At 36.7% G+C, this 21,930-nt stretch overlaps 1 protein-coding gene across 49 annotated transcripts in view; it reads right to left on the bottom strand.

Moving 5' to 3' along the window:
- Positions 1 to 21,930, bottom strand: part of OXR1 (oxidation resistance 1) — a 492,548-nt gene that overhangs the window by 54,691 nt on the left and 415,927 nt on the right. For all 49 annotated transcript variants that reach the window (XM_081500394.1, XM_081500407.1, XM_081500389.1 and 46 more), the window contains 4 exons: positions 21,809 to 21,891; positions 17,612 to 17,719; positions 15,780 to 15,893; positions 5,280 to 5,432 (listed from right to left, as the gene is read on the bottom strand). In XM_081500394.1, the coding sequence (XP_081356520.1) occupies positions 5,280 to 5,432; positions 15,780 to 15,893; positions 17,612 to 17,719; positions 21,809 to 21,891 (458 nt within the window). The remainder of the gene's footprint in view (positions 1 to 5,279; positions 5,433 to 15,779; positions 15,894 to 17,611; positions 17,720 to 21,808; positions 21,892 to 21,930) is intronic.

Below are 21,930 nucleotides of genomic sequence, written 5' to 3'. Positions count from 1 at the left end.
AGACTTCCAAATGAATAGAGTCAATTCTAGTCAATAGATGGATAAAGTTAGAAGCTAATCACATTATCTGGAAAGCATACATTTCCTCATCCCAAAAGAAAAATCAAGGGCAAACAGAACCTACAGGGAAAAACAAACATTTCACACTGTACAAGGAGCGCATGTATCAAGTATGAAGCAACCTCAGATGTGACTGTTTTTCAACCACTGCCTGGAGAGTGAGAAGGGGAATCTGAACACTGGCACATGTGGATCAAGACTCCGCAGTCACGGAAAATCGAATCACAGTGTTCAACTTTGCTGTTCAGTGAACAGTGTTTAGATAATCATTATAATGGAAATATTAGTTATGGCTTTTCATTTTTAGAGTAAATCTCTAGGCAAAGCAGGGAAGACTTAATTGTGGTCACAGAACAGAATGGAAATATTAACCAACTTAGACAAGTACAGGCAACAAGTTGGCAGGTAGAGGGGAGGATTAAATGGAATAGTGGTGTTATTCTCCTAAACAAGGAAGTTCAGATACTGTCTCTAGTTTAAAGAGTAAGACAAATTTAGGGGTTACATTTTTAAAGTGAATAAGGTAACAAGTTCAGTTCAGTCGCTCAGACTTGTCCGACTCTCTGCGACCCCATGAATTGCAGCACGCCAGGCCTCTCTGTCCATCACCAACTCCCGGAGTCTACCCAAACCCATGTTCATCGAGTCGGTGATGCCATCCAACCATCTCATCCTCTGTCGTCCCCTTCTCCGCCTGCCCCCAATCCTACCCAGCATTAGGGTCTTTTCCAATGAATCAACCCTTCGCATGAGGTGGCCAAAGTATTGGAGCTTCAGCTTCAACATCAGTCCTTCCAATGAACACCCAGGATTGATCTCTTTTAGGATGGATTGATTGGATCTCCTTGCAGTCCAAAGGACTCTCAAGAGTCTTCTCCAACACCACAGTTCAAAAGCATCAATTCTGCGGCGCTCAGCTTTCTTCACCGTCCAACTCTCACATCCATACATGACCACTGGAAAAACCACAGCCTTGACTAGACGGACTTTTGTTGGCAAAGTAATGTCTCTGCTTTTAAACATGCTATCTAGGTTGGCCATAACCTTCCTTCCAAGGAGTAAGCGTCTTTTAATTTCATGGCTGCAGTCACCATCAGCAGTGATTCTGGAGCCCAAAAAAGTAAAGTCTGACACTGTTTCCACTGTTTCCCCATCTATTTCCCATGGAGTGATGGCACCAGATGCCATGATCTTAGTTTTCTGAACGTTGAGCTTTAAGCCAACTTTTTCACTCTCCTCCTTCATCTTCATCAAGAGGCTCTTTAGTTCTTCTTCACTTTCTGCCATAAGGGTGGTGTCATCCGCATATCTGAGGTTATTGATATTTCTCCCGGCAATCTTGATTCCAGCTTGTGTTTCTTCCAGCCCAGTGTTTCTCATGATGTACTCTGCATATAAGTTAAATAAGCAGGGTGACAATATACAGCCTTGACGTCCTCCTTTTCCTATTTGGAACCAGTCTGTTGTTCCATGTCCAGTTCTAACTGTTGCTTCCTGATCTGCATACAGGTTTTTCAAGAGACAGGTCAGATGGTCTGGTATTCCCATCTCTTTCAGAATTTTCCACAGTTTATTGTGATCCACACAGTCAAAGGCTTTGGCATAGTCAATAAAGCAGAAATAGATGTTTTTCTGGAACTCTCTTGCTTTTTCGATGATCCAGCGCATATTGGCATTTTTCGATGATCCAGCGCAGAAGCGAGGCGGCTGCAACGGCTCGGCGCAGAAGCGTGGCCGAGGGGAGCTAGGCCGGGCCGGGGGCCGGGGGCCGGGACCCGGGGGCGGCAACCGAGAGGGGCTAGGCCGGGCCGGGGGCGGCGGCCAAGAGGGGCTAGGCCGGGCCGGGGGCGGTGGCCGACAGGGGCTAGGCCCGGCCGGGGGCCGTGGGCCGGGGGCGGCGGCCGAGAGGGGCTAGGCTGGGCCGGGGGCCAGGGGCGGCGGCCGACAGGGCCTAGGCCGGGCCGGGGGCCGGGAGCTGGGGGCGGCAGCCGAGAGGGGCTGGGCCGGGCCGGGGGCCTGGAGCTGGGGGCGGCGGCCGAGAGGGCCTAGGCCGGGCCGGGCCGGGGCCCGGGGGCCGGGGGCAGCGGCTGACAGGGCCTAGGCCGGGCCGGGGGCCGAGGGCCGGGGGTCGGGGGCGGCAACCGAGAGAGGCTAGGCTAGGCCAGGCCGGGGGCTGGGGCCGGCGGCGGCAAGAGGAATTACCCAAGGCCCAAGGTAAGAGAAACCCAGGTAAGACGGTAAGTGTTGAGAGAGGGCATCAGAGGGCAGACACACTAAAATTAAAACTACAGAAAACTAGCTAATCTGATCACACGGACCACAGCCTTGTCTATCTCAATGAAACTAAGCCATGCCGTGTGGGGCCACCCAAGACGGATGGGTCATGGTGGAGAGGTCTGACAGATTGTGGTCCACTGGAGAAGGGAATGGCAAACCACTTCAGTATTCTTGCCTTGAGAACCCCATGAACAGTATGAAAAGGCAAAAGGATAGGACACTGAAAGATGAACTCCCCAGGTCAGTAGGTGCCCAATATGCTAATGGAGATCAGTGGAGAAATAACTCCAGAAAGAATGATGGGATGGAGCCAAAGCAAAAACGATACCCAACTGTGGATGTGACTGGTGATAGACGCAAAGTCCGATGCTGTAAAGAGCAATATTGCATAGGAACCTGGAATGTTAGGTCCATGAATCAAGGCAAATTGGAAGTGGTCAAACAGGAGATGGCAAGAGTGAACGTTGACATTCTAGGAATCAGCGAACTAAGATGGACTGGAATGGGTGAATTTAACTCAGATGACCATTATATCTACTACTGTGGGCAAGAATCCCTTAGAAGAAATGGAGTAGCCATCATGGTCAACAAAAGAGTCCGAAATGCAGTACTTGGATGCAATCTCAAAAACGACAGAATGATCTCTGTTCGTTTCCAAGGCAAACCATTCAATATCACGGTAATCCAAGTCTATGCCCTGACCAGTAATGCCGAAGAAGCTGAAGTTGAACGGTTCTATGAAGACCTACAAGACCTTCTAGAACTAACACCCAAAAAAGATGTCCTTTTCATTATAGGGCACTGGAATGCAAAAGTAGGAAGTCAAGAAACACCTGGCGTAACAGGCAAGTTTGGCCTTGGAGTACAGAATGAAGCAGGGCAAAGGCTAATAGAGTTTTGCCACGAGAACGCACTGGTAATAGCAAACACCCTATTCCAACAACACAAGAGAAGACTCTACACGTGGACATCACCAGATGGTCAACACCGAAATCAGACTGATTATATTCTTTGCAGCCAAAGATGGAGAAGCTCTATACAGTCAGCAAAAACAAGACCGGGAGCAGACTGTGGCTCAGATCATGAACTGCTTATTGCCAAATTCAGACTTAAATTGAAGAAAGTAGGGAAAACCACTAGACCATTCAGGTATGACCTAGATCAAATCCCTTATGAGTATACAGTGGAAGTGACAAATAGATTTAAGGGACTAGACCTGATAGACAGAGTGCCTGATGAACTATGGACAGAGGTTCGTGACATTGTACAGGAGACAGGGATCAAGAAAATCCCCATGGAAAAGAAATGCAAAAAAGCAAAATGGCTGTCTGAGGAGGCCTTACAGATAGCTGGGAAGAGAAGAGAAGCGAAAAGCAAAGGAGAAAAGGAAAGATATTCTCATCTGAATGCAGAGTTCCAAAGAATAGCAAGGAGAGATAAGAAAGCCTTCCTCAGCGATTAGTGCAAACAAATAGAGGAAAACAACAGATTGGGAAAGACTAGAGACCTCTTCAAGAAAATTAGAGATACCAAAGGAACATTTCATGCAAAGATAGGCTTGATAAAGGACAGAAATGGTATGGACCTAACAGAAGCAGAAGATATTAAGAAGAGGTGGCAAGAATACACAGAAGAACTGTACAAAAAAGATCTTCACGACACAGATAATCACGATGGTGTGATCACTCACCTAGAGCCAGACATCTTGGAATGTGAAGTTAAGTGGGCCTTAGAAAGCATCACTACGAACAAAGCTAGTGGAGGGGATGGAATTCCAGGTGAGCTATTTCAAATCCTCAAAGGTGATGCTGTGAAAGTGCTGCACTCGATATGCCAGCAAATTTGGAAAACTCAGCAGTGGCCACAGGACTGGAAAAGGTCAGTTTTCGTTCCAATCCCAAAGAAAGGCAATGCCAAAGAATGCTCAAACTACCGCACAATTGCACTCATCTCACATGCTAGTAAAGTAATGCTCAAAATTCTCCAAGCCAGGCTTCAGCAATACGTGAACCGTGAACTTCCAGATGTTCAAGCTGGTTTTAGAAAAGGCAGAGGAACCAGAGATCAAATTGCCAATATGCGCTGGATCATCGAAAAAGGTAACAAACATAAGCGTTAAAAATAGTTGACACAACCATATTTGGAAGGGGGGTAGAAAAACCAAGGAGATAGTAGAAAGGCAGTAGAAAATGCCTCATGTCATCAAGATCTCTCTAAAAACTCCAACTAACAAAGAAACTAAACTAAGAAACTTCTAAATATTCCATGGGCCAAAGAAGAAATAAAGAGAAAGTAATGAATAAAAATACAACATATCAGAACTGTGGATGCAGTTAAAACAGTACATAGAGGAAATTTATATCACTAAATATCTCAAATACTCATAATTTATGAATTACAACTATAAAGAAATGGTTTTCATGTATGACTTCTCAAGTCAGTAGTCAGTATCATACTATATTTACTTACTAAGAAATATGTGGATTTCTTCTGAACACTGTGGTACTTTTACTCTAATTTCCTTTGAAGACTAGTAAGTTCTCTGCCTTAGAAAATCAATAATTGTGGTAGATTAAACACAGATTCGAACTGGATTTGAATTTTGGCCAGGATAGAGAAACCCTGCACTTGCTAACCTTTTCTTAAAAAGTTTCTTTTACTCCTGTGGTAAGGAATATTTAGTCACTAAGTCATGTCTGACACTTTTGCAACCCCATGGACTCTAGCCCACTAGGCTTCTCTGTCTATGGGATTCCCAAGCAATAATACTGGAATGGGTTGTCATTTCCTTCTCCAATGGTGAAAGAAAAGAACTGCTTATTTCACAAGATTATTTTAAAAAGATCACCATGTGCTGATGACTAAAAATATAAATGCAAACTGTCATATTGCAGTAATAAATAAAAAATGATTAAAAGTTTTTCTAAAGTGCTATTCCCTACCTTGCCACTGGTAATATATCTGCAATTAATTTTAAGAAATTTCTCAGTAAATGCTTCTTCCTCCTCAGAAGTTGAAGATACAACTCGTGCAGGTCGAATAGCAGTAAAAGCAGATGAGGGAGTTGCTTCTTTTGGGTGGACTACATCAGGAGTCTTTAAAAAAAAATAAGATAAAGGCATTTCAGTGAACTAAATAAAACTAAGCACATTATTAAAGCCAAATGAATAGCTTTCCCCAGTATTTTTCCTTCTCATCATATTCTGAAGATCAGCTCAAAATGTTATTATTATTTTAAAAAAGGGAAAAAAGTCACTTTTTCTACATTTGGAAAAGATCTCCAGCACAGCTTAAACTCATATTTTCAATTATTTCTTTGATGAGAATATATTTATATAATATTTTTTATATATACACACATACACACACATATATATATATATATATAAATCATCTTGAGAATATTGAAAACCGTACCTCTTATATTGCCACCCTAAAGATACACACAATACACACTCAGTTGCTTCTGAATCAAATGACTGGTCCTGATCATCTAATAAATCCCTCAATTGTTGGGAGCAGAGAAAAGGTGAGTGCTTGTCTGTGAAACCTAGGAATTCAGCAGAATCCATTCACTGAAGGACTTTTTAAAATTTCAAGCTATGAGTTTATCAGTAACATTTTACAAGGTATTAATTAGTTAGATCATAGGTTCTTAACTTTTTTGATGCCATGGAGCATTTCAACAGTGAAGCCTATAGACCTCCTTTACAGAATGGATTTATTTTGAATACTTAAAATAGAGGATTACAAAGAAAAACAATTGAAACACAATTATCAAAACACTTTTAAATTGGATAGATAGGTATATATGCTTCTTTATTAATACATTATATAACAAGATCTAGAGATGACTCTTATAATGATAATTTTGAAGTAGATGGCCATAGACAACATTCTGTGATATTTACAATACTAAATTGATTTGAAAATATGTGAGTTCTGCTGGGACAAAGTCACAGGTATGTCTGGTGCTTTTCTGTAGTTTACTGCTTATATTCTTAATCCTTAAAAATGTTAGATTTCACTTAACATTTTTTATATCCAAGTTCACAGAACTCATAGTTCTCCCAAAAATCAGTATTATGTACAAAAGTAAGACGATTAGACAGGTACCTTTTAATCTCTGTTTTAAATACCTCTAACAAAAGCATTTCATGTCTTATAAGTAAATTCACAATATCTTATAAAATAGTTTTCATATAATAGCAAGGTTCTTCAGAGTTTTGAACTAAAACCTGCCACACTGTAATTAATACCTAATAGTTATGACTTGTCCTTTTGCAATAATAAACAAGACTGCTTCTTCATCAATCTCACAGACTCTTATATAGTTGAAAAGAACTACCAAATTTCAACATAACTTTTCCTACTCTAATAAGTAGATCTAATTTCTTAAACCTATATGAGGAAAGAATTTTTAGACTTCCTTTCTAAGTTTCATATGCCCTTCCTAAAATGGAAGGTTGAATTCCAAGCACTTGAACAGATATTCAACAGATCTTTTTGAAGACAGACCAGTTAAGAACACTGTAAAACAGCTACATTTAATAGACTATAGCTATACTTTTAAAAAATCTAAAATAAAATTGTATTTTAACGCTGCATGACACTGTAAATCATTATTATCAACCTTTTCATTTCAAGATGCAAATTATTAACTTCACATTCATCCTGTTGTCTCTGGCAATACTGTATCTAAGACTTTTATATCATATATAAATTCATTTAGCACAGATAATTAAATAAGGGATATTAATAATAATATTAATTGGAACTTTTATATTTAAGTGTTATAAAAACCATAAGGCACATACTATTGCCTTTACTTTTATTTATTTTTTCCATTACCTTAATTTTTGAGGAAACTTATGCTTGACCAAATTCAGTAACTTGTCCAATGAGTAAGATGAAGCTGAGATGAAAACCCACCTTGCCAACAAATAAACTAGTGAGCTTAACTAGAATACTATGTACTTTCCATTTCAAATATTCTTCTAAATGACTGTGTGCACAGGGGGAAAAAGTTAATACAAAGACATCAGAAAGTCCCCTGCAAGTTGGCACAAAACTACAAATAAAGTTTGTGATGTTGTTCACTTACTCTCAAATCAGGTGACAACATCATCTACCATATAACCGTATTATTCACAAAAACTGTATGTACCTTGTTATACTGTCAAATATTTCTCTTAAAAATAGACCTCATAAAACAACAGTTTGCTATTGTTCCATCACAGTCTCAAATTCTATTATACAACTCAGTATCATTAGCAATCCTGATTTGTCAATGTAACCCTATTAAAAATAACACAGATTAGTTTAACAAATGCTTCAAGTACAGCACAAAAGAGCATTTCTTTAAAAGAAATCAAAATTGTTTGGAGGAATCATAATCAGACTTCATTTTAACTTACATACATACTGATGCAAAGCATCAGGATCTCTGTAGTTCTCTGAATTCACAAATTCTGTTTCTTAATAAGGTGATTTTAAGGCTTATTTGAGTGCTTTCTGAAGCTTCTTTGTGCAATTTTGCTTTAGCCACTAGAGATGGAAAGGTTCTTAACAATATAGAATTAAAAACTATCAAGCATCAATAATCACTTCAATTGTTCAAACATGCAAAAGCAAAACAATTTTATGACAAGTGACCCAAAAAGGCCATCTTTTTTTTCTGTACAGTACGATTAAGTATTGTATAATTTGTAGACTATTATTATAAATCATTATCATAAGCTAATTAGCAACTACAAACTCTCCTTTTCCCATGCTGCCTTGGCTTTATTGAGGTTTTGCTCTTTAGTGACTGAAAATATGTAGAAATGTTCTCTGGTAACACATAGGTTAAGGTATATAAAATTTGAGGAGGAAAAACCATACAGGCACAGAAATACCAACATCTTATTTCATACAAAATAAATAATATAATCTAAAATAAAATGTTATTTTTAAAGCAATGTACATTTCTTAACCAATAAATATGATGGGTACCATTTATTTCATATAAATTATGTTTAACTATCACTCTCAGAATTTATTTAAACTCCTCTTAAGAATTTGAGGCTCTTAAAACCAACATACAGAATAAAATACATTACAAATAAAAAATAAAAATATCAGAGTGAAGAAAAACTGAAATGCAGTTTTAAGTGCTGTACTTGGGGCTTTGGATCTGGCTTTGAACTTTTTGGCAACCAGGTTAAAAAGCAAAGAAGAATCAGTTTTTAAATTCTAATTATGAAAACAATGCTCCCATTCAGAATCTAGAAGAAAACTCTTACTCAGTAATTTAACTATTTATTTGTGATGTTACAAATATAGAGATTTCTTCTATATAAAAAACTGCTGTCCTAAAATCTACATAAATACTAAGTCCTATTATGAAGTTCTATGTTTTCACATATTTCAAATATAAAATTTTGTTCCAAGAATATAAGACTAAGTTATAATTAGAGCACCATCATTTAAAAAGCACATATTAAAAATTGTAACTCCCTAATAAACTCCTGGTTTTTACATTAAGTTTAAAAGCACCAAAGCTAAATTATATTATACAATATGTAGATAATATATAATTCATGTGTTATTTATACATTTGGCATTTATAGTTATTTAACTTTATTTTAATAGAATATGTAACATAAGCTTATGTTTATTATATGTTACATATTTACATATGAAAATTTACATTTAAAAGCATGCAAGTTAAAATTATAATTTATATATATTATATAGATAAAATATACTTCACATATATATATTTTGGGGATTTTAAATTTATTCTTGGTTTAAATATATAATAGTAGAAACAAAGACAGAGAGGAAGCAGGGAGTAAAGAGGAAGGGAAAGAGAGGGGAGAGGGATGTTTGTGACTAGTTTAAGGATGGCATATATGAGAACAATTTTTGAAGCATATGCTGTATTTAATCTCTTTAACCCAAATTGATATTTCTAACTAAAATTTTTTTAACTTCCTGCATGTGTGCTATGACTTTAACATCTGTTTTCAGGTACATAAGTTCAATATGTCAATGAATTATGTGCTTAGTATGATTAAAATAGAGGGAGGTTTATTTTATTAGATATCACATATGTTCTCAAGATCCCCAAAACTCTGTAAGAAATTAACATCACTCTTTTATATATCTTCTCATCTATACGTGAAGAAGATAGTCACTGAATGTCTTTAAAATAAAAAAATAGTTATTTGACTAGAGTTAGAAAATCTTCTACAGCTTCCTGACTAAACTATGTGATTCTCTTTAAATTTTATTAAAGGCAAAGTTACAGGTTCACTGTATCACCCAAGAAGATATGCTGAAGTCCTAACCCTCTTCCTCAGAATGTGACCTTATTTTGAAATCAGGTTTTCACAGATAAAGTTAAGCTGAAGTCATACAGGAGGAGTAGAGTGGACCCTTAACCCAACTTAACCGGTTTCTTTATCTCAAGAGGAGACCACTGTGTGAAGGCACAAACACACAGGGAGAAGAGAGCCATGTGACTACAAAGGCAGAAACTGGAGTGATCTAACAACACAAAGAAGGACAAGGATTGTGGGTAAACACCAGATGCTAGAGGAGGCAAGGAAGGACCCTCCCTCGTAAGGAGATATCATACCCCTGCCAACATCTTGATTCCAGATGTCTAGTCTCTAGAACATCTTTTTTTTTGGGGGGGGGTGTTAATTCTAAAAGGTCTTGTAGGTCTTCATAGAACCGGTCAAGCTCAGCTTCTTCAGCGTTACTGGTTGGGGCATAGGCTTGGATTACTGTGATATTGAATGGTTTGCCTCGGAAACGAACAGAGATCATTCTGTCGTTTTTGAGACTCCATCCAAGTACTGCATTTCGGACTCTTTTGTTGACCATGATGGCTACTCCATTTCTTCTAAGGGATTCCTGCCCACAGCAGTAGATATAATGGTCATCTGAGTTAAATTCACCCATTCCAGTCCATCTTAGTTCGCTCATTCCTAGAATGTCGACGTTCACTCTTGCCATCTCCTGTTAGACCACTTCCAATTTGCCTTGATTCATGGACCTAACATTCCAGGTTCCTATGCAATATTGCTCTTTAGCATCGGACTTTGCTTCTATCACCAGTCACATCCACAACTGGGTGCTGTTTTTGCTTTGGCTCTGTCTCCTTATTCTTTCTGGAGTTATTTCTCCACTGATCTCCAGTAGCATATTGGGCACCTATCGACCTGGGGAGTTCCTCTTTCAGTATCCTATCATTTTGCCTTTTCATACTGTTCATGGGGTTCTCAAGGCAAGAATACTGAAGTGGTTTGCCATTCCCTTCTCCAGTGGACCACATTCTGTCAGACCTCTCCACCACGACCCGTCTGTCTTGGGTGGCCCAACACGGCATGGCTTAGTTTCACTGAGTTACACAAGGCTGTGGTCTGTGTGATCAGATTGGATAGTTTTCTGCGATTATGGTTTCAGTGTGTCTGCCCTCTGATGCCCTCTCACAACACCTACCGTCTTACTTGGGTTTCTCTTACCTTGGACGTGGCGTATCTCTTCACGGCTGCTCCAGCAAAGAGCAGCCACTGCTCCTTAACTTGGATGAGGGGTAGCTCCTCATGGCTGCCCCTCCTGACCTTGAATGTGGAGTAGCTCCTCTCAGCCCTCCTGCGTCTGTGCAACCGCTGCTCCTTGGTCTTCTCCTTTGCTTTTCGCTTCTCTTCTTTTCATAGCTATTTGTCAGGCCTCCTCAGACAGCCATTTTGCTTTTTTGCATTTCTTTTCCTTGGGGATGGTCTTGATCCCTGTCTCCCGTACAATGTCACGAACCTCCATCCATAGTTCATCAGACACTCTGTCTATCAGATCTAGTCCCTTAAATCTATTTCTCACTTTCACTGTACAATCATAAAGGATTTGATTTAGGTCATACCTGAATGGTCTAGTGGTTTTCCCTACTTTCTTCAATTTCAGCCTGAATTTGGCAATAAGGAGTTCATGATCTGAGCCACAGTCAGCTACTGGTCTTGTTTTTGCTGTCTGTATAGAGCTACTCCATCTTTGGCTGCAAAGAATATAATCAATCTGATTTCAGTGTTGACCATCTGGTGATGTCCATGTATACAGTCTTCTCTTGTGTTGTTGGAAGAGGGTGTTTGCTATGAGCAGTGCATTCTCTTGGCAAAACTCTATTAGCCTTTGCCCTGCTTCATTCTGTACTCCAAGGCCAAATTTGCCTGTTACTCCAGGTGTTTCCTGACTTCCTACTTTTGCATTCCAGTCCCCTGTGAGAGTTGGACTGTGAAGAAAGCTGACTGCTGAAGAATTGACGCTTTTGAAGTGTGGTGCTGGAGACGACTCTTGAGAGTCCCTTGGACAGCAAGGAGATCCAACCAGTTCATCCTAAAGGAGATCAGTCCTGGGTGTTCATTGGAAGGACTGATGTTGAAGCTGAAACTCCAATACTTTGGCCACCTCATGCAAAGAGTTGACTCATTGGAAAAAATCCTGATGCTGGGAGAGATTGAAGGCAGGAGGAGAAGGGGACAATAGAGGATGAGATGGTCGAATAGCATCACCACTTCAATGACATGAGTTTGAGTAAGCTCTGGGAGTTGGTGATGGACAGGGAGGCCTGGTGTGCTGCGATTCATGGGGTTGCAAAGAGTCGGACACAACTGAGCAACTGAACTGAACTGAACTGGAGTCTTTAGAACTGTGAGGTAAATTTCTGATTTAAACCACCCATTTTGTGATCCTTTGTTACAGCAATTCTAGGAAACTAATACAGGCAAATAATTTTTTCAGATGTAAAAACAGAAGAGCAACATATTAGAGAGTCCAGAGAATCTTATATTGGGAGCAAAGAAGAAACAAAGCAATACTTCTGTTCACCTTTTAATCATTCTAAGCAATACCTCTGAATCATCTGCTTTACTTTTATTTTTGCTTTTTAAGCAATAATTTGCTATATTACTTCCACACAGCTCTTTACTACGAACTTTCTAGTTTCTACAACTTGTGACAGGTATATTTTAAGATTGTATGTTTCAATCTCAGAGAATGCATACTGCTAATCCTTAAGCTTTCATCAATTAGTTCAAAAAGTGGTTAAGAATATAACACAAAATCTGAATGCAGACTGTCAGGGTTTAAATCTCAGTTCTACCACTCATTAAGTATGTGATATATATAAATTACTCATTCTCTGTATGCCATAGCTTCAATAATAAATGCATAGTAAGTACTTTTAAAATATTAACAGTAACTGCAGCAATATAATTGTTTATGCTTAAAAAGAAGCTTTTAGTGTGTCTAAACTCTATTAATACTTTATATATTTTCTCCTGTAAGACCTTCTAGGCCTGCCATAGAATCTCTTGGAAGTATTTTTTCAAAATTGTATTTTCTTACTACCATGAAATATAATTTGAAAATTATATTTCCTTAACATATTAGAAGTACTCTCCTTTTCTTATTTTTCACTTAAAGTACACTAAAGAGTGTTTTTATTAAGGAGAATACAGCTATCTACTGTCCCATCCTTCAGTGGAATATATTAACATAAAGCAGAAATTAAAAGCCATTTAAAATCATGTCACTTTTTCATCCTACTTATGTTAAACATTTTCCCTCTGAATGCTATACTGAGTGTATGACACTAGTAGCTCTAGCCTAAAATGACATTAGCATAATAAATAAATTTTAAGATGCACAGAAATCAAAGGAGGTAAACAAAAAAGGTTTCTATATTTATAAAAGAATGACAGATTAAAAAAAATGTTTTTAAGAAATGTTCACAGTACAAAAGTGATAGGTCTCACTACATTCACAATGATTAAATATTACCTATCTTTAGGAGCTGGGTCCAAATATTTACTGAGCAACAGTAGTTTCTGAGTTACCAATTTCCAGCTATAAAGTGGAAATTCAAAAAACATGGACTCTGGACTAACCTGCCTTGGAATCCTGATTCAGATACCAGCAAACTGAGTGACAGACACAGAGTACCTACCCTTTCTCCCTCAGTTTCCTCATCTGTAAAATAAGTACTGTACTATTAATGTACTAGAAGAAACAGATGGCACACCAATTTGAATGATTTTAGGAGAGTATAATAATGGAACTATTTACAAAGGTATGCAGTGTATACGAAAATTTAGGGCAAACAACAACAGAGGCTTCATTATCACCCCTAGGCCCAAAGAAGTAAGGGAGAGAGACAGACAGGGAGGGCTCTGTGGAAAGGGTCACGTGACAAGAAATTAGCTGCTGAAGAATGCAGCCACTTTGGAGTGACCCTGTAGGAAGACAGCTGAACAAATATGCTCCTCCTCTCTTCCTCTTATCTTCTGTTAATGTTCTCAGAAGACCAAAACCAACAGAAATAAAAGGTCAAGGTGGCCCATCCATGATGCAGGCTACCACCTAAAAGGATGAAGAAGGATGTAGAATGGGTCTAGAGGGAAAACAAGGACAGCCAGGCCAGGCGCTTATCTCTTAAGTTTGAGGTTAGGCTTAGATGGTGATTCTTTTAAATTGCTTAGAATTTTACCTGACACATAGTAAATTTTAGCTCTTTATCATATATTTACTCTCACTTTCATTCTATCTTCTTCCACATTTCTTCACCAATATATGAAAACATGAGGGGGGACTGTTTGATAATTCTCAAAGATTATATTTTATATAAAAATAAAATATTTAAAAAAACTAATGAGATCCTTTATGGTAATAACATTTTAGCCCTATAAATAAGCCATTAAAAAGCTGAACATTCAGGAAACCTATCAGTGAATATTAGAAATATAAACTTTTGACAATTTATAGGAAAACATATTAAAAAACTAAAAACAATATTTGAATTAATATAGTACAGATGAATTATATCAAATAAAACATAAGATCATAAAATCCTTGCTTCTAAGGAAGTTACACACAGAGTGTGGGAGATATACATTCAATAATTACAATACAGAGACAGAAGCACTTGAGATATTGTATATAAAAAGTCACATGGGAATATTATCTTAGAGGCTAGTAATGAATATATTTCTAGCTCTAAAAAGATATAACTAAAGTTTATAAAATTACTGTTTAAAAGAATTATTTCTGACGACTGCCCACAATCAGACAGTAGGTGATGACTATCACTTGGGTAAAGGGAACTTCAAGAACTATGTTTCTTACCGTTTTCCTGGATTCATCTCAGGGAGAAAGAATTTATTCATATGACTGGTCATATTAGAGGACACTTTGGGGCCACCTTTGACAGAAGCTCAGACACTAAAGGTTAAAAATGTTTCACAGCTTTATTGTTCTTTCCCTCCCTTTTACCAACATGGCAAGGTGAAGAAGACAGCATTTTCACGTAGGTTTTATTGCTCTCTTGAGCTTCAGCACTCTCTTCTCTTTGATCTTATGCCTTTCAATAAAGCCACTTAGTAGGCAGATTTGAGTTAAAGCAAAGGACAAGAAAAGGACCCCACAGGTTTCTAGTCAGTCAAAATGCTATAGTCAAGCTTTTCACAATTTTGCTTTAGAGTATGGAACACAAGCTAAATTAACCTAACCTAAGGTTACACTACTCTCCTTTGTCACTGACCCTTATGAATACACCTCTTTGTTAAGGCCCATGAGAAAATGGCATGGCCATGTTCAAAAAGGTATTTATTCCTGCATCGTTTGGTCCAGTAATACCTATCATTAGAACCTAACTTCCATTTTCATCGATGATGAGAATAAATGTAATATATCCCTTTCATGGGCTTCCCTGGTGGCTCAGACAGTAAAGAATCTGCCTGCAATGCAGGAGACCTGGGTTTGATCCCTGGGTCAGGAAGATGCCCTGAAGAAGGGAATGGCTACCCACTCCAGTATTCTTGCCTGGAGAATTCCATGGACAGAGCAGCCTGGTGGACTACAGTCGATGGGGTCACAAAGGTACAGTGTTGTCATTTTAAAAGATAGCCAACATGATGTTATATGATTAACTTATTAAATATTTAAATTATCATTTAAATTATTATATGATATTTATAAGAGGGCTGATGACTATCTTTGGATTACTACCACTACTAGTTCAGTTCAGTTCAGTTCAGTCGCTCAGTCGTGTCCGACTCTTTGTGACCCCATGAATCGCAGCACGCCAGGCCTCCCTGTCCATCACCAACTCCCGGAATTTACCCAAACCCATGTCCATCGAGTCGGTGATGCCATCCAACCATCTCATCCTCTGTCATTTCCTTCTCCTCCTGCCCCCAATCCACTACCACCCACTAACAGGTAAGTTAATTTAAGCAGTCTGATTTAATAAGAATGTTTCACTTTAAAAATTGGGACTCACAAATTTAATTAACGAAACGAGGTAAAATTTTATTCTAGCCATAGTCAAACTAGATTAAATAATGATGATATATATACAGTGCCGTTTCTTGATAGCTTTGTAAAGAAGGGAAACTTACAGTGGTCTTCTCAAATTCAGCCTCAGACGATGTTGGTGACAGAGGACTTATGGGGCTTAGAGATGGAGAGCTCTCAACACTGGAGACATATTCAGGATCAGGAACATATAAAACCTGAAAGAAAACATTCACATAACAAGATTCAGTCAAACTAAAATATTAATAATCAGATGGTGTTCTCTAAGAAAACACCATTAACAATTTCCTTCAGAAATAAATTTTAAAAATTAAAACCTTCAGATTAAAAGTATTCTTATTACTGAAATAATCTTAACAAAGTTTAAAAAGATTCAAATTTAATTTAGATAGGTTTGATAACACAGACTGTGGGCGACAGTGAAGGGAAACAATGATCCTTATAAATTATGGGTGTTCCTTTTTTTTTTTTTAATAAATTTATTTATTTTAGTTGGGGGCTAATTACTTTACAATATTGTAATAGTTTTTGCCATACATTGACATGAATCAGCCATGGGTTTACATGTGTTCCCCTTCCTGGACCCCCCCCCACTTCCCTCCCCATCCCATCCCTCTGGGTCATCCCATTGCCCCGGCCCTGAGCCCTTGTCTCATGCATCGAACATGGAATGGTGTTCTGTTTCACATACGATAATATACATGTTTCAATGCTATTCTCTCAGAACGTCTATGGGTGTTCCTCTTAAAGGACAATTTGGGAACAGCCAGTTAAGTTTAAAATGCACACATTCTTTAACTGAGTCATTTTATGTCTAGGACTTGACTTTATAGATATACCTGAATATAAAGAAAAAGATACAAATAAGAGTGTTCCTTACAGCAATGTTTACAATAGCAAAAAAAGCAGAAAATTTAAAGTTTACTGTGCTTAGTTTAATCATAATATAAGCACACCTTGTTTTATTATGCAACACCTTACCGTGCTCCACACATACTACGTTTTTACAAACTGAAAGTCTCTGGCAATCCTGAGTCAAGCAAGTCTATCAGTGCCATTTTCCAACAGCATTTGCTCATTTTCTGTCTGTGTGTTACAATCTGGTAATCCTTGCAATATTTCAAACATTTTACTACTATTATGTTTGTTATGTTGATACGAGATCAGTGACCACTGCAAAAAAAGTTATGACTCTCTGAAGGTTCAGATGATGGTTAGCATTTTTTAGCAATAAAGTTCTCTCAAATTAAGGTTTAAATTAAGGTATACACTTTTTTTTTTATACATAATGCTATTACACACTTAACAGACTACAGTGCAGTGTAAATATAACTTTTATACACACTGGGAAACCAAAAAATTCTATGACCTGCTTTACTATGATATTTGCTTTACTGCAGTGGTTTGGAACGAAATCCACAACATTTCCAATGCATACCTGTATACTGGTACAGTGCAACATTCTAGATACATGAGAAAGTCTGAGACTGAGTTATGCATAAATAGAATATTTTCCCAGATCAAAATTAATTTTTAAAAAAAAGAAGAAAGAAGGGCTAGAATATTTTTGGAAGGGTATACAAATTGGTAACTATAGTTGTTTCTGAAAAAGGAAAACTTTAAGTCTGAGATAAATTACCCTTAAGGAAGTTTGAATTTTTTATCAAATACATGTACTGCTTTGAATATTTCTAAAAGCTCTTTAAAACTATATTTGAAAAGACAATTTAGTTATTTTCAACATGTATTAAAAATTCACATGGATATAAGTGACATTTAATCTTTTCTTCTAGAACCAATATGATTTGTTCAAAGTGTGCACAAAACTATTCTTCTTAAATTAACTATATTGCAATGGACACTCTGTTTTAACAACTGAATGCTTCTAACCATCAATACATTTAGAAAATGATACCTGTCCAGTAACAACTGCTCGGGAGAATAATTTATTTAATTGAACAAGTTCGTTGGGCGTTGTATCAAATTTCAGGGCTATACTATTCAAAGAATCCCTTGATTCAACCTGTTGAAAAGAAAAAGAAATTAATGTGTTAAAAGAGAAAATCTAAACCATAAGGTTTAATCATCATTAATATGTCTATGGAACAATCTTACATTTGATTAGTAAGTGGTGTATTTCCATCTTTACAGATAGAATAGCTTGAGAAATTTTGCGTTTCTTAGCAATTAGTCTCAACCTATCATTAGAGTATATGCTTTACCATCATACATTACAATTACATGTAGTTCTCTACTTCAAGCAATTTCAAAATACAAAACATAATTTACAAAACACAAGTGATTTTTATCTTACAAAAGCTTTAAAGCAATATACTGTAGTTTCTAAACATTTATATAACTTTTATAAAGTAATTTTACTTTAGCAAAGCATGCTGTATTAAACTTAAAATGCTATTTCTAGTAATCTTTATGTACCTAACCTGTCATTTAAATGGATAAATTAGAAAATATATTCAAACCAAAGTGAGGAATATGCTTGTGAATCAGTATATCTTAATGAATCATACTTATAGAAATCTTAAATTATGAGATTTAATTGCCAATTATCCTGAAACAAAAAAGTCATTTGATTGGTCAACATATTCCTTTAGAATTCTCCATAAATAAAGCATTATGAGAGCTCTGTAGAGAACAAAATGAAGTGCAATTAAATAGTTTTACTGCATAAAAGATTTACAATAGTTGGAAAATAAGAAAGACAAAAGAGATTATATAAAAGATGAAAAGCAGTTTAAATGAAACAACAAGTACAACAAAAGCTTAGCAGAGGTAAAGAACATATTTGTTCCTAAATGTCCAAGAAAGGTTTTATGGAAAAGATTTAAAGCTAAATCTTGAAGAAGGGGTAGGAATTTGACAAGTAGAGAAAAGGGAAAAGAACATTCAAAGTGAAAAGAATAGAACCAACATATCAGAGACAGAAACGTTACAAAACACATTTGTGAGATTCTCTCTTCCACCTAAGCCATCCAGAGTACACTTATGAATTTAGGATTTTAGGAAGGGAAATAACTAGAGTTAAATCTCAAGAAAGGATGATATTAATAGGGTATTTTGAATTAGACTGTAATAGACTTTGAAAAATTAGGAAAGGTAGATATGAATGTGGGGGGGCTAAAAATATCCAATAAATATATATTTTCCTTTTAAGGTTTGGACTTTGAAAAATTAGGAAAGGTAGATATGAATGTGGGGGGGCTAAAAATATCCAATAAATATATATTTTCCTTTTAAGGTTTATAAAACCAAATTGATGCCAAAGACATGAACTAATAACCTAGTTCTGCTCCCTTCTGTGCAAACTTTCTCATCTATGCAATGAGATGGTATGTCACTTACTTTATTGAGATAATGTATGTAAAAGCCCTCTGTAAACCAATTTTACTTTGCTGCAACATCCGAAAATTTATAGTTACTTTCTTTCATATGAATTAATGCACATTTCATCTTCACTATTATTACTAATTGGGGTAATGAAGTAATTAAGAAAAACCCACTAATATAAAGCAATAAAGTTACATGGCTGAGAGGCATCTTACATTTGTGGCAACAGGTCTAGGATTAATGAGACGAGAGAATCGATGCAGAAAAACCAATATACTACTACAGCAGTAGATCATCTTTAAAGTAATAAAAATGTAAAGAAAGAGATTAAGGTATAAGATTTTCAGATAAGACTCGAGAATATAGGAATGGATTGAATGAGGTGGTAATACAGTAGTAGTTGTAGCATGTCACAGGTGTGAACATTAATGGGCAACTGATGCCAACCTAGACAGCATATTAAAAAGCAGAGACATTACTTTGCCAACAAAGGTCCGTCTAGTCAAGGCTATGGTTTTTCCAGTGGTCATGTATGAATATGCGAGTTGGACTATAAAGAAAGCTGAGCGCTGAAGAATTGATGCTTTTGAACTGTGGAACTGGAGAAGACTCTTGAGAATCCCTTGGACTGCAAGGAGATCCAACCAGTCCATCCTAAAGGAGATCAGTCCTGTGTGTTCATTGGAAGGACTGATGCTCAAGCTGAAACTCCAATACTTTGGCCACCTGATGTGAAGAGCTGACTCATTGGAAAAGACCCTGATGCTGGGGAAGACTGAGGGCAGGAGGAGAAGGGGACGACAGAGGATGAGATGGCTGGATAGCATCATCGACTCGATGGACATGGGTTTGGGTGGACTCCGGGAGTTGGTGATGGACAGGGAGGGCTGGCATGCTGCGATTCCCGGGGTCGCAAAGAGTCGGACATGACTGAGCGACTGAACTGAACTGATGCTAAATCCAAAAATACCAACCTAGATGAACAGCAGACTGATGGTAAATGGAATAAAAAACTAAGCACTGGGCAAGGATGAAGAAAGAATTGGTAAAAGGTTTTCTATAGTTTGTTAAATATGAAGTTAGTAGTAAGAAATGCAAGCATCTAGAAAGGTAGAAATAGAAAAAGTTTGGGTCTCACTTCAGATAGTAAAGTTCTTAAGATTTCCGATTAATAGAATGGAAATGGAAAAGTGAAAAGATACAAGGGACCACTCACATTTGGAATCAACAAGAGCAGAACAACCAGTGAAAAAGGTGTAAGATACAGTATCCTGGGAGCTTTGTTTCAGCAGTCCCACAGATATAAAAATCCACAGGTGCTCAAATCCCTTACATAAAATGGCAGAGTATTTGCATATAAGCTACACATGTCCTCCATATACATTAAATCATCTCTAGGTTACTTATAATACTAATACAATGTAAGTAAACAGTGGCCAGTAAGGGAAATTCAAGTTTTGCTTTTTGGAACTTTCCGGAATTTTATTCCCCAAAATATTTCGATCCATAGGTGGTTGAATCTGTGGATGCAGAACCCAAAGATAAAAAGGGTCAATTGTAACTGCAAATTTCAATTAAGCTTTTCCCCAAAAGAACGGTTCTTAATTTATATTTCAATTTGCAACCAATAACACAAATTTTACTGAATTACGAGAAAAAAATCGGTAAGCTCCTGAATTCAAAACCAACTAAAATTTCATAGTTCTTCACAACCACGTGATTACATATGTAGACAATGAAATGCCCCATGCCTACAGTCTTCTGCCTTAATGAAAACATCAAATTACACTACTTAATATTTTACTGTCTGAATTTATATTCTTAGTTTCTCAATCAGGAAGAGAAGGTACGAGCACACTCAAGTTTATAATATGTTTGAGAGAAGATTCCTTTGATAGTAGTAAATACATTTATACCCTAAATTATCTCATTTCAAACCTTTTAAAAATACTTAAAATTTCAAACTGTCAATTACAGTTTATGAAAATAAAGTGTAACTCAAGGTTTTGATACTTTGTTCAATTTTTAGAACTTATAAAAAATAATCAAGACTCAAGCCAAGACTGGAAGGCTTTGTGATGACACAAACGTATAAACTACTATTTTCTTAATACAGATATAACAACCTATTAGACAAACTATATAGTTAAAATAACTGTTTTATAACATGTTAACATTATCTAACATTTACATTTAATCAAATAAGCAGCATACCACAGACTAGATTTCTCACTTTAGTTCTCCATAGTAACCAGAAATATGAAAGGCTGACTCTAAGGACGTTTTTGAGAGTCATTTCTAGAACAGAGAAACTTAGCTATATATCAGTGCAAATAATTGAATGTGAGAGGTTATTCTAGAAAATTAATATCAATTTGCTTTTTCCATATTCTGTCATTCTCATTATCATTGGTGGGAATACAATGAAGATCACATTTTAAAAAAAGTAACTGCTTCCCTAAAAGCCCAATCTAATGAAAATTATTGTACCTCAGAAACTTTAACACCCAGTAAACTATTATTTTATTAAATTTGCTAGAATTACCTTCATATCACAGTTAATAAAATTTCTCTTTAAGAAAAAAAAATTCTAAATACAATTAAAAACTGAAGTATCATTGTTAGTAAAAGTTATTGAAAGTGTGAAGTACAGATTTTTAAAATAAGGCAATTAGGAACTCTTGTCTCATTTACAGTATAAACAAAGAATACTTCCAATAAGACTATCACAAACAGGAATCAACTTTTTCCAAAACAAATAACTTACAGTATATTCAATAGTCCCTTTGGGTTTCTGAAAAGACATTCTTCTCCCATCTTTTTTGTCTAGGGTCTTCTTTTGGCCAGTATCTGGGAAAAAAGATGATGTAAAATTCTATTAAATTATTT

The sequence above is a fragment of the Giraffa tippelskirchi genome, chromosome 6 (genome assembly GCF_054371585.1).
Source record: "Giraffa tippelskirchi isolate mGirTip1 chromosome 6, T2T-mGirTip1v1.2.pri, whole genome shotgun sequence".
In the NCBI taxonomy this organism is placed as follows: Eukaryota; Metazoa; Chordata; class Mammalia; order Artiodactyla; family Giraffidae; genus Giraffa; species Giraffa tippelskirchi.
This window is presented reverse-complemented; position numbering and strand designations above follow the sequence as displayed.